Below are 13,860 nucleotides of genomic sequence, written 5' to 3'. Positions count from 1 at the left end.
GGTTTTCGATGTCAACCTCGATAACAAAATATATTTCAATCAATTTATGTTAAGTTTATTCTCTAAACGATTTATATGCAAAACAACGATATATAGTCGCAAACTGGGGCTTTAAGAACACAGGGTCACATGATCCGCACGTGACTGTCTGGTCATAATCAGTAAACACGGTAAAGGTAAATTACACAGAATTTATTTCCGATAAGAACATGAAACCTTTTCGATAAAATTACATTTTGGTTGTATCAAAAGTATTGACATTGATAATATAATAAAAATGTTTATAAGTGGATCCTTATGAAAATATATAAACGTTTTCATCACGTTTCATCACCCTTATACCCAAAATAAGATCAGCTGGGTCCAAAGTGTACATTTCGCTTGATGTAAAACGAAAACATTTGTGTACTGAATTTTAACATCGGTGTACTGAATTTGCATCATATTGTAGTTTATATAACTGTTCGGGATTTTAAATCAAACGTTTGTGACTATAAAGGGAGTAAAAAGTGTCCATTCATTCACACATTTAATCGAGAGATTGGATTCTTGACATATGGTTAGTTGCAGAGCACATTTGTTCGCGCGTGAGTTTAGACCATTATTAAGCCGCAGGTAAGACAGCTTTTCAATTATTTTTATTCCCCCACCCCCTTCGAAGAAGAGGGGGTATATTGTTTTGCACATGTCGGTCGGTCGGTCCGTCCGTCGGTCGGACCGTCCACCAAATTGTTTCCGGATGATAACTTAAGAACACTTAAGCCTGGGATCAGGAAAGTTCATAGGTGCATTGATTATGACTGGCAGATGGCCCCTATTGATTTTCAGGTCACTAGGTCAAAGTTCAAGGTCACAGTGACTCCAAACAGTAAATGGTTTCCGGATGATAACTCAAGAACGCTTAAGCCTTTGATCAGGAAAGTTCATAGGGACATTGGTCATGACTGACAGATGACCCATATAGATTTTCAGTACTCTAGGTCAAAGGTCAAGGTCACAGAAACTTGAACAGTAAAATGGTTTCCGGATGATAACTCACCAATGCTGAGGGTTTTATTATCAGGAAAGTTCATGGGGACATTGGTCATGACCGACAGATGACCCCTATTGATTTTCAGGACCCTAGGTCAAAGTTCAAGGTCACAGTGACCTGAAGCAGTAAAATGGTTTCCGGATGATAACTCAAGAACGCTTAGGCGTGGTATCAGGAAAGGTCAAAGGGTCATTGGTTATGACCGGCAGATGACCCCTATTGATTTTCAGGTCACTAGGTCAAAGTTCAAGGTCACAGTGACTCGAAGCAGTAAAATGGTTTCCGGATGATAGCTCAAGTTTTCTTAAGCCTGGGATCAAGAAATATACATAATTGATAAACATATGTACACTTTTGACTTGCTTTTATTAAATATCTCAAAAATATCTGAGGTTTATGACAAATAAACAACAAATTCTCATCAGCAACTCCATGAGTCACGCGAACAATTCATCTTTAAATTGCCAATCATACTCTAACGTATTCACACAATGGCTGCCACTACAACTGACAGCCCATTTTTTTTTTGGGGGGGGGGAGGCATGCGTGTTTTACAAACAGCCCTTGTTACTTTAAAATATGTATCTTGATTATATAATATTACAAACTACATAACGTTGTATGATAGTGTTATGTTTGTCAAATCTAGTTGTACTCTTACTGTTAGTTTGCTTTGATTGGTAACAGATCTGAGTCTCGCTCCGAGGAGACGGGGTTTAATTCATGTGAGTAAAGTGTCGTCCCAGATTGGCTTGTGCAGTCCGCATATAATATTAAGGGACGACACCCTCTTCCTGTATGTTTTTTCTCAGTTAAATGGAGTCTCTTCTTAGCGAAAATCAAGGATAAGCGGAAAGTGCTGTCCATTATTAGCCTGTGATGACTGCACATGCTAATCTGGGACGACATTATTCGAATATGCATTAGACCCAATTTCCCCAGAGCGAGGCTCAAATGTTACAGACAGTGCCGCATGAGCACCATAGAGGCCAATGGGCAGGGAAACTTTTTGGGCCCACACCCAGGCCTCTAATCGGCCTAGTGTCTACACTAGAGCGCCAGTGCAAAGTTGATTTCATTTGTTTAAATTAGGCAAGCAGTGCCAAGGCTGTCAAGACATAAAATATAACAATGTCTTTTTATAGATATGAAATGTCATTATAATACTGTAATGCTAATACGACATTATAATTATAAGAAGAGGAATTTAAGAAAACAATACGGGTTTGTAAATAATGAATGAATGCCACTTGGTAAGACACTGTCAAGCCTTTAAATCGGAACATAATATTGTTATAAAATAATTAGCTATGTCAAGTCATTAGATTCGTCTAAGTATGTAAAACAATTGTGTCGTTACTGTCTTATGGGGCCCTTTAAAGTCGCGGGGTCCATAGGCATTAGCTAACTCTGCCTAATGGGTGATCCGGGACTGGCTACGGGTGTCCACCTTGTAATCAGGAAGTCCCTGGTTCGATAATCAGCTGGACAACGATCTCGGATAGTGTTTATTTAAGACAAATTTGTCAATACAATAAAGCTTAAATTAATATGGTTAAACTTATGAACTCTTCTTTTCAATCAACAAATCACAATAAATTGGCTGTATAGACGCTGATCGAAATATGGCAAAGGTATAGATCTACAAAACTGCCTCTATTGCTTTCAATTTTTGTCCAAATTTAATCATTTCTTCTGGATAAAGCTTACACTAAGAAGAGAATGTTAAAGTCATTATAGGGAGAAATATTTTCTCTTTTATCCGAATTTCGGTTCCAAATAAGACAAAAAACCAATGTAGTTTTGTTTAAATATGAGGGGGTGTAAGTGAAACGCTATTACGTGTTGAGTTCAGTTGGTTTGTTTTTGAACGGTTAGTAATTGATTGATAATGCGCACATGTAACCAAAATTCGAATTCTGTCATATATGTGTTATTAAAATAAAGTTGATGCAAAAGATATCCATAAAGAGAATTTACAACACCCCGTGTAGAACAGGCAATGAAGTTCTATTTATATGAATATCTATATACGTTTTATAAGAAACACGATTTAAATATCTACATCTTTAGCTGCAGCTTTACTTGAAGTTAAAAGATAAAGGTTTTATTTTATTTCGTGCTACCAATGTCCAATGGTCGAATGATTCAAGCAAGGTACTTAGACACCTAGCTCTATGACTAGCTTACCTATATGACACATCTGGCTATATTACTAGCTTACCTTTATGACATACCTGGCTCTTTTACTAGTCTACATATATAACACACCCGGCTCTATGACACCACCTGGCTCTATGACACACCTGGCTTTATGACACACCTGGCTCTATGACACATCTGGCTCTATAATTAGCCTACCTATATGACACACCTGGCTTTATGACTAGCCTATCTATATGACACACCTGGCTCTATGACAAGCCTACCTATATGGCACTCCCGACTCTACGACTAGCCTACCTATATGGCAGACATGACTCTATGACTAGCCTGCCTACTAGTATATGACACACCTGGCTCTATGACTAGCCTACCTATATGACACACCTGGCCTGGCCCTATGACTAGCCTACCTATATGATACACCTCGCTCTATTACCAGCCTACCTATATTGCACTGCTGGCTCTATGACACACCTGGCTCTATGAATAGCCTACCTATATGACACACCTGGCTCTACGACTAACCTACCTATGTGACACACTTAGCTCTATGACTAGCCTACCTATATGACACACCTGACTCTATGACTAGCCTACCTATATGATACATCTCGCTCTATTACTAGCCTACCTATATTGCACTGCTGGCTCTATGACACACCTGGCTCTATGACTAGCCTACCTATATGACACACCTGGCTCTATGACTAGCCTATTTATATGAACACCTGGCTTTATTACTAGCCTACCTATATGGCACACCCGGCTCTATGACTAGCCTACCTATATGGCACGCCTGACTCTTTGACTAACCTACCTATATGACACACCTGACTCTATAACTAGCCTACCTATGCGACACACATTGCTCTATGACTACCCTACATATATGACACACCTGGCTCTATGACACACCTGACTCTATGACAAGCCTACCTATATGACACACCTAGCTCTATAACTAGCCTACCTATATGACACACCTGGCTCTATGACTAGCCTACCTTTATGGCATTCCTGACTCTATGACTAGCCTACCTATATGGCACACCTGGCTCTATGACTAGCCTACCTATATCGCAAACGCGGCTATATGACTAGCTTACCTATATGGCACACCTGGCTCTATTACTAGCCTACCTATATGACACACCTGGCTCTATGACTAGTCTACCTATATGACACACCTCGCTCTATTACTAGCCTACCTGTATGGCACACCTGGCTCTATGACTTGCCTACCTGTATGGCACACCTGGCTCTATGACTAGCCTACCTATATGACACACCTTGCTCTATGACTAGCCTACCTATATGGCACGCATCGCTCTATTACTAGCCTACCTATATGACACACCTTGCTCTATGACTAACCTACCTACATGACACGCCTGGCTCTATGACACACCTGGCTCTATGACTAGCCTACCTTTATGGCATTCCTGACTCTATGACTAGCCTACCTATATGGCACACCTGGCTCTATGACTAGCTTACCTATATCGCAAACGCGGCTATATGACTAGCTTACCTATATGGCACACCTGACTCTATTACTAGCCTACCTATATGGCACACCTGGCTCTATGACTAGCCTACCTACATGACACGCCTGGCTCTATGACACACCTGGCTCTATGACTTGCCTACCTATATGACACACCTGGCTCTATAACTAGCCTATCTATACGACACACCTATCTCTATGACTACCTTACATATATGACACCTGGCTCTATGACTAACCTACCTATATGGCACACCTGGCTCTATGATAAGCCTACCTATATGCATACCTGGCTCTGTTATTAGCCTACCTATATGACACACCTAGCTTTATGACTAGCCTACCTATATGACACACCTGGCTCTACGACTAGCCTACCTATATGACACACCTGGCTTTATGACTAGCCTAGGTATATGACACACCTGGCTGTATGACACACCTGGCTCTATTACTATACTACCTTTATAACACACCTGGCTCTAAGACTAGCCTACCTATATGACACACCTGGCTCTATGACTAGCCTACCTATTTGACACACCTGGCTGTATGACTCACCTGGCTCTATTACTATACTACCTATATTGCACACCTGGCTCTATGACTAGCCTACCTATATGACACACCTGTCTATTTGACAAGCCAACCTTTATGACCCTAATGACTCTATGACTAGCCTACCTAAATGACACACGTGGCTCTATGACTAGCCTACCTATATGACACACCTGGCTGTATGACTAGCCTACCTATATGCCAAACCTGACTCCATGACTAGCCTACCTATATAACACACCTGGCTCTATGACAAGCCTACCTATATAACACACCTGGCTCTATGACTAGCCTACCTACATTGCACACCTGGCTCTATTACTAGCCTACCTATATGCCAAACCTGACTCCATGACTAGCCTACCTATATGACACACCTGGCTATTTGGCTAGCCTACCTATATGGCACACCTGGCTCTATTACTAGCCTACCTACATGGCACACCTGGCTCTATGACTAGCCTTCCTTTTTGACACACCTGGCTCTATGACTAGCCTACCTATATGACACACCTGGCTCTATGTCTAGCCTACCTGTATGGCACACCTGGCTCAATGTCTAGCCTATCCATATGACACACCTTGCTTTGTGTCTCGCCTAGCGATATGGCATACCTGGCTCTATATCAAGCCTATCTTTATGGCACACCTTGCTCTATGTCTAGCCTACCTGTATGGCACACCCGGCTCTATGTCTAGCCTATCTATATGGCACACCTGGCTCTATTACTAGCCTACCTATATGGAACACCTGGCTCTATGACACACCTGGCTCTATTACAAGCCTACATATTGACACACCTGGCTCTATATCTAGCGTACCTATATGGCACACCTAGCTCTATTACTAGCCTACCTATATGGCACACCTGGCTCTATGACACAACTGGCTCTATTACTAGTATAACTACATGGCACACCTGGCTCTATGACTAGCCTAACTACATGGTTCACCTGGCTCTATGACTAGCCTAACTACATGGCACACCTGGCTATATGACTAGCCTACCTATATTGCACACCTGGCTCTATGGCTAGCCTACCTATATGACACACCTGGCTCTTTGTCTAGCCTACCTATATTGCACACCTGGCTCTATGACAAACCCTTCACAACTGATAATTTTGTTTCCATAATTGTATTACTTTATTCTTGTTTTAGAGGTCCATCTGTAACGAATATGAATTTCATGAAAACAGTAGGAATAAGCCTCGGATTTGGACTGGAGAAACCACCTTACAAGGTGGTGGAATCAAAAGACGTACGTATGCCGTCCACACTATTGGACATGTAAATTCCGAAGTTCATAGCTTAAACACATACTTGTGAAGCGTATTTCTACAGTTACATATGACTAACATCAAATGACATTTTCGTAAAAGGAAAGTCAAACTTATAGTCGCTACAAACTTCTACACTTTGAATCGAAGGGGAAGGAATGTCCTCGCTCTCTATCTGTAAAAACGTAATAACAACGCTTTGTATATTTAATGGTTGTTTTAATTTTCGTATAGGTAAAGGGATAATTCATCATTAATCGCATTATGGACAGTGGAAGTCTTACTAGTAGGGCTCTTGTCGACAATCATATTGTCGCATTTGGCGTCTCATTTATGAGATTACGTGCAACAGTTACGACTTATCATTCCGACACTAATACATAAGTGGATTATATATAGAAATTAAATTGTGCACTCGATGATTATTGTCTGCTTGCCAGGGTTACGAGGAGCGGAAGTACGCGGCCGCCAAGTGGGTGAGCACCACGGTGGAGGGTATGTCCGGGAAGAGCGCGGGAACCACGGGCTTTCGGCGGTTATTTAACTACATCGCGGGCGCAAACGAGCTAGGTGAGAAAAAAAAACACAGTCAATTTTCATGCGATTTCGAATGTTTCACTGGAGGGGGGGGGGGGGGGGGCGGTGAACGGGGCCTTACGGGTAAACAACAAATTGAAATTTATCTAAAATTTGACCAGTAGGGATTGCACGGAAAAAAATTCTCGCTAACAAGGGCTGTGGTTTAAACATGGATTGGATTGAACATAGAGGCATTAAACCGCTCAACTGCCATTTTGTTTTATTCTAACAACACAAGATATTATCTTTAAACATACTAAAATCGCATTTAACTTGTTCAGGACATGCAAAGGATTTCGTTTTCTTTATCCTTGCGCGTAATGATTATATGAACGTGCGGTTGATAAGTTCAATGGGTTTTATCAATTAAAATGCCTCATACTTGATTCATGACAAGTCCTCTGCGTTATATGTACAATATAATTTTCTCTAGTGCGATGGTATTATTCCCAGTGCTGTTATGTTAACTTCTCAATAGAAAGGTGAGTTTTTAAGTTACACAAACTCATTAACAAGAGGGCCTGAAAGGCCCAAAGTCGCTCTCCTGAGATAAAAAGAAATGACAAAGAACAGCTGTTCTTTGCAGCCCAAGAAATCAATAGAACAAATGGTCTAACCAAGTTTCATGAAGAATGAACAACAAATGGCCCCCTGGTGGCCATGGTTTTCAACAGACTGGAACCATTTTTGAACTCGTTTCGATATTATTGGGAAAAATCTTCTGACAAAGTTTCATGAAGATCCAACAATAAATGTGGCCTCTACAGTGTAGGCAAATATTCATGGCGCACAACGGAAGACAGACAATTGACAAAAGGTGATCACGAAAGTTCACCATGAGCAAAAAAATAGTATGCTCATAAAGATTGTCACCATGTGTGAAGATCAGCAAGTGTCATTCAGATTGAACTAAAACTGTGACTAAAAGTATTCACAATGTTTCACTATAAACAACTGTGGTAGTGCGGTCTCGTTCGCTTACGCAAGTGAACCGGTCACGGGACGGTTACAAGTTATGTAACTTTGTGAGCACTTATGTAATACGGAAATATTTATCGAGTCTTATTAAAGAACGCTTATTTCCGGTCAGGATGACACCACTGACCGGTTGTAATTCAATTAACTAAAGACGTCCAGTCAGATACGCCTGAATACACTCACAGAATTAATCTATAAGTAAAAACCAAAGCAGCTTTAACGAAAATAACTGACTTTTATTCTAAAACTAGGAAAATGAAGAACAATGACAGAGAAATAAGAACAGGTACAAGCCAAGTCTAAAGAATCTAAGCAGCGTTAAAAATAAACAAATACAGCAAATACCTTAATGAGTGTAAACAGAAGTTCACAATCTGTCCAAAAAAAAACTGATATAAATATTAGTTACTGTTAGTCTAGAAGTTGCTTCAAAAATTTTGTTTATAAAATAAGTCTAACTTAATCTTAAGAACACAATTTATGGAGAGTAGAAAACTCCAGTGACTCAAATGTAAAAAGTAAGAAGAATTTACAAAAGTTATTTCAATCGAAAGGGTCTTTCTAATTTAGAAAATGCCAAATAAAATTAAGCTAAATAATGAGAATAATTTGAAAAATAATGCCAAAATGTCTTGATGCTGGTGTTTCAATAATTAAGAGTTTAATTATTTCAAAATTCACAACTTTTTCAAGAGTTATTACCTTTTGAAGAAAGCATCAAGAAGTGACTGTATGATCCAAAATAGCTTGTATCATACAGTTCTGTGAGCACTGGCAGAACAGTCTATTTTCCCTCAGAACAGTCCATTTACAGACATTTTGATTGGTTAAAAATGTAATCTCTATTCATATACTAAAAACACTCAAATCAACACTATTATTTAAATTAAACATAACCAACATACTTCTACTAAAATATGCAAGCTACACATGCATTCAGCTATCAAAAACACACCAATAATCAATGATCAATATTTTAGCTCTGGGGAACTCGGTAGTTTTTTTTTTCGAAGATGGCTTATCATTAATAGTTCCCATTGTAGATTAATGTGTTACAAACTGATAACAAATGTGACAAAACAATAAGTACAGATTTACACAAGAAATTACAACTTTGCCAAAAATGTCATTAGAAAAATATGCATTTTGAAGTATTTACCCTTTAAGTGTTTTGAAACCAAGGGGTCAAACCAATTCCAGAGCTGAGCTAATAATAGATTCGGGAACCTGAGTCAGCCGGTTAAACAAGGGAGTTAACTATTAGAAAGTATGTACAGGTTATCTTTCTTTAACATTATGGATTATCAGATTCTTGTGAAAAATGACAAAATAAAATAAGTATTATGTAATGATAATCAGCTAAAGCTAAATTTTACCACACAACTTTAGACATACAAAAAACTACCCCACCCCCTGAGAGCCATGTTTTTAAACAAACATGAACTATTTTCAGACTCACCTTACAATTATATTTCCAATTATTTAGAGTGTAAACAAGGTTTTACTTTAGCCATATTAGGAAAAATGCCCCGCCCCCTGGTTCCCATGTTTTTCAACCAACCGGAAACATTTTCGAACTCGTCCAAGATATCATTGAGACCAATCTTCTTACCAATTTTCATGATAATCGGACAATAAATATGGCCTTTAGGGTGAACAAGGTTTTACTATAGCCATATAAGGAAAAATGCCCCGCCCCTTGGCAGCCATGTTTTTCAAGCAAACGTAACCATTTTCAAACTCATTCAAGATATCAACGAGACCAATCTTCTGACAACATTTCATGAAGATTGGACAATAAATGTGGCCTTTAGAGTGTTAACAAGGCAAATGTTGACGCCGCACGACGGACGACGGACAAAATGCGATCACAAAAGCTCACCATGAGCACGTTGTGCTCAGGTGAGCTCAAAATATGTATTTTTAATTTTGTACATGTTTATTTTATTTTTATTCAGGAACCAAGGTAGATATGACGGCGCCCGTTGCAACCCGCATAGTCCCGGGGGCCGGGCCTAATTGCGAGAGCACGTTCACTGTGTCATTTTACGTTCCGTCGAAACACCAGGAGTCACCGCCGGCACCCACGGGCAACGGCGTGTTCATCGAATCCTTCCCGGAAATGACTGTTTACGCCAGCAGTTTCGGAGGTTTCGCTGACGACGAGAAGTGGATCGAACATGCACGGGATTTGTCCGAAAAGCTGAAGCATAAGAACATTCACCAAGAGTTTTATTTCACCGCTGGCTACGACAGTCCCTTTAAGTTGTTTAACCGACTCAACGAGGTCTGGTTTGTGAAAAAGGATTCTTGAGTCATGACGGGCCAAGAATTTGTGTAAGCCGGAACGGAACTGTATCGCAAAAACCTGTATACCATCGGGATATTTATCGGGCGTGAGAATTGGTTTGAGTTAAGTACGTCGTAAGCTGTCTAGGACGGAAGACTCTTGTATTATTTGCAAATACCGTTAACTGGATATTTAAGATGTTCGATTATACCACGCTTCCGTTATGCTTACATTTGCCCATGGAACATCGTTACATTTTTGTAACTACCAAAGTAAATATAGCGATTCAGGTATACTAGTATGCCAACATACGCCTCAAGCTGCCATAACGTATCTGTTTATGAAGCAATTGGTATTATTCTGCCTTGTAATAATGTTTAGTTTAGGTAACTGGGAACACAATTTGATCAATGTGACGTCAAGATGCCGCGTTTATCTCCCTACATCAAAACCCAAGTTCGCACTTTCAAAGTCTAAGGTTGATTTTGGCATGCACAGCTTGTCCGGACTGTGGGTTTGTAATTTATCGTGAAATTTTTAAGTAATTATCCCACAACTGACCAGCATGAGACGGCATGTCGCGTGTTTGATCTGTCTCATAAGTTTATTGTTACTTTTAAGAGATCAATGATCTGAACTGTAACTTTGTCATTCATTATGCACTGAAAAAAATTGGCACAACGAGAGACGGCGTGGCTCAAAGGTCAATGTCACACTTCGATCACATAAAAATGACAGATTTTTACACAGAAAGCTTGTGCGGACTGTTACGCCTTGCTTCATTCTGCAATGTTACATTTACTTCCGACGAATGTCAATCATGAGATTGGCGTTTCGCGCCTAACACTTGTTTCCCAGCGTCAAAGGTCAATGTCACTCATAATTCAATTGAGAAAATACTTTACCGGAAATTTTCACCATGTTACGCGAAGCTCAGAGTGACAATAGAGCTCAAATTTGTGCATGGTTCAGTTTTTTAAATCATTGCAGGCAATTTTTACAAAGTGCTCGACAAGAAAATTTCTAGTTTTTTGTATACGTAAATCATGTTGTGACTGTGTTTTTTTATGATACAATTTCATCTTGCTAAGGATCACTTAAAATAAGATTTCTACAAGACATTCTAGACTGAATTTAAGTGATAAGGGTATAATGGTAGGTCAAAAATGTATAACAATTCTTCACACACAAAAAATAATTAAGTTCGTAGTTTATTCGATGGACTTGCTAGAATAATGGTTTATTTAATCATTATCAGATGACAGCCTAGATTGATTACCTCCCCATATCTATCGCATACTCTCTATATAGTCAACGGAGTCAACGGTTATATTCAACGGGGGGACCAGTTAAATGACAGCGTTAACTTTGTTAACAGTATATTTTTCGGTAAACACTTCAAACCGTTTCATCGAGTCCTCGTCACTACATTTTCATTGTTTATCTAATGCACGTGAAAAACTGCTTTAAAACAGTCTTAAGACATATTGGTATAGTAAGACATTCTTCAGGGAAATTTTAAGATACCAATTCATTAAGACAAGTTATTTATATATTTATTTTAGACAAGAACATGTTAAAACTTTTGTTAAATGAATAATTTAGCTGTTATGATTTCTTTGATTTGGAACCATCTATTGTATATGCACTTGTCTGTTATAATTAAATTTTAGTAATGGTCGTATCTTACGTTGAAATAAAGTTAAAAAATATGTTTCAGAATATTTATATGGAAATCAAAGGGTTTAAAACCTTTTTTCATGTGTTAGTCGCATACCTACCGCATGAAATGTGTGTAATTAAGTGCACGCATATTGAAACAGCACAATAGTGTTCGTAGATACAAATAATATTACGGGCGATCACAGTATATGCGCCTTCACATGACTTGTTATGAGTTTATTTCTTCACCATCGAAATTTATGGTGTGTTATTTTTTATTATCACGCAGTTTTCTTTACAAACATTAAAATCACACTTTCATAGTCGCGTCATGCAAAAAAGGTGCTATTGCGTTTAATTAGGCGTATCTCAAGCCCAGCTTGTGCAATTGCGCAGCCTGGTCACAAGCTATGCTGTCCGCTATCAAATCACGCAAAGTTTCATGGTCTAGCTTAGTTCGCCGCATGTGGCATAAGACCCAGTTTCGCTTGACGCGGTTCTTTAAAAAATCTTATTGCGTCTTGTAAATGGAACATCTTAGCGCAGTACTTTTCTATAGAGAATTGAAATCGAACTGTTTTATTAATTAATTTAAACTTGCAAATTTCGGTAGCCTATTTATGTTTTAGGAACGATTTCCAGACCGGTCGATCGAGTACGGCAAACAGTTGTGGATAGACAACTAAAAGATTTCCCTCTTATCATGACAATATAGTATTTCGGTAGTGTTTGATTTCTAATCTTGAAAGCAATACTGTTTTATCAATGTTTATCAATAGTCAATTACGTCTTCCCCTGACGATTTAGTAACCGAGAACTGACCATTAAATTCTGCGAGATAGATTTTTACGCGTAATTGTAAGAAAGCCAAAATTTGTGGATATGTGTCTCACGAACATGCGTAAAGTAGTCTGGAACTGATTACACTGAACATCTTATATGCTGCACACAGACACAGTGATGTGGCCAAAGTTCTGGGGGATTTCTTTCGAACCAAGCAATACAAGTGTAAGAGGAAAATGTCACTCACTAATCTGCTTTTGACTACTAATCCAATCAAGACTGTGAGAGAGGTTCAGTGTGGGCGATAACTGGTGATGAATGAGTAAGTTAAATTACTAAATTGCATGCTTTTTCCATGATATAAAATTATCCCTAAACATTGGATCAGTTCTTTATGAAACATTGTAAAAGGTAGGGGATGGGCATTTTTAAATTGCCTCATAAGATAATATTCTTTATAAGAGTGTCTAGATCTGGTCACTGACCATCATTTATATCATTATGATAACCTGGAATATAACCCATTGTGTTATTACTACACAAAACCCGGCTACAAAATATTCGAATTTATTCATTCGGGTTTTCTAGCGTTATCAAAACCCATGTCGTTCTTGCTCTCACAAACACCGTCGCGCGAGAGATTGTAGCGTTATATGACACAGATGCTGTGGAAATCGACAATAATGAAAATACAGAATTTATTGATGTATCAGCTTATGAACTTATATGAACCTTTTACCGTAGAAGAAGGTGAACGATCATTGTCCAAATTGATAAACAACACAAGTTGTGGTGTTGATGGTATTCCCGCGGAATTTTATAAGTATACTTCGAGCGATATAACACCGTATCTTTGTGTACTGTTTAACAAAATTCTCGATTCAAGTAATTTTCCAGTATCGTGGGGAACCAGCATTATATGCCCTATCTTTAAATCGGGAACAACTAATGACCCTGGAAATTACAGAGGCATTTCCGTTACTAATACTATGTACAAAGTATTTTCTGATATAAATAATACAC

At 38.8% G+C, this 13,860-nt stretch overlaps 1 protein-coding gene across 2 annotated transcripts; it reads left to right on the top strand.

Moving 5' to 3' along the window:
* Positions 1-136: 136 nt before the first annotated feature.
* LOC127881083 (heme-binding protein 2-like) lies at positions 137-12,106 on the top strand. Of its 2 annotated transcripts, none has more exons than XM_052428708.1 (4): positions 137-176; positions 6,427-6,526; positions 6,986-7,115; positions 10,061-12,106. In XM_052428708.1, the coding sequence occupies exons 2-4, from the start codon at positions 6,446-6,448 to the stop codon at positions 10,414-10,416; spliced, it is 567 nt and encodes a 188-aa protein (XP_052284668.1). In that variant the 5' UTR covers positions 137-176; positions 6,427-6,445; the 3' UTR covers positions 10,417-12,106. The 2 variants fall into 2 exon arrangements, with proteins under 2 accessions (XP_052284668.1, XP_052284667.1); XM_052428707.1 differs by lacking the exon at positions 137-176 and adding an exon at positions 218-615.
* The last annotated feature ends 1,754 nt before the right edge of the window (positions 12,107-13,860 follow it).

Source organism: Dreissena polymorpha, chromosome 5 (assembly GCF_020536995.1).
Source record: "Dreissena polymorpha isolate Duluth1 chromosome 5, UMN_Dpol_1.0, whole genome shotgun sequence".
Lineage (NCBI taxonomy): Eukaryota > Metazoa > Mollusca > Bivalvia > Myida > Dreissenidae > Dreissena > Dreissena polymorpha.
The sequence above is the reverse complement of the archived record's forward strand: the minus strand, read 5'-3'. Positions and strand labels throughout refer to the sequence as shown.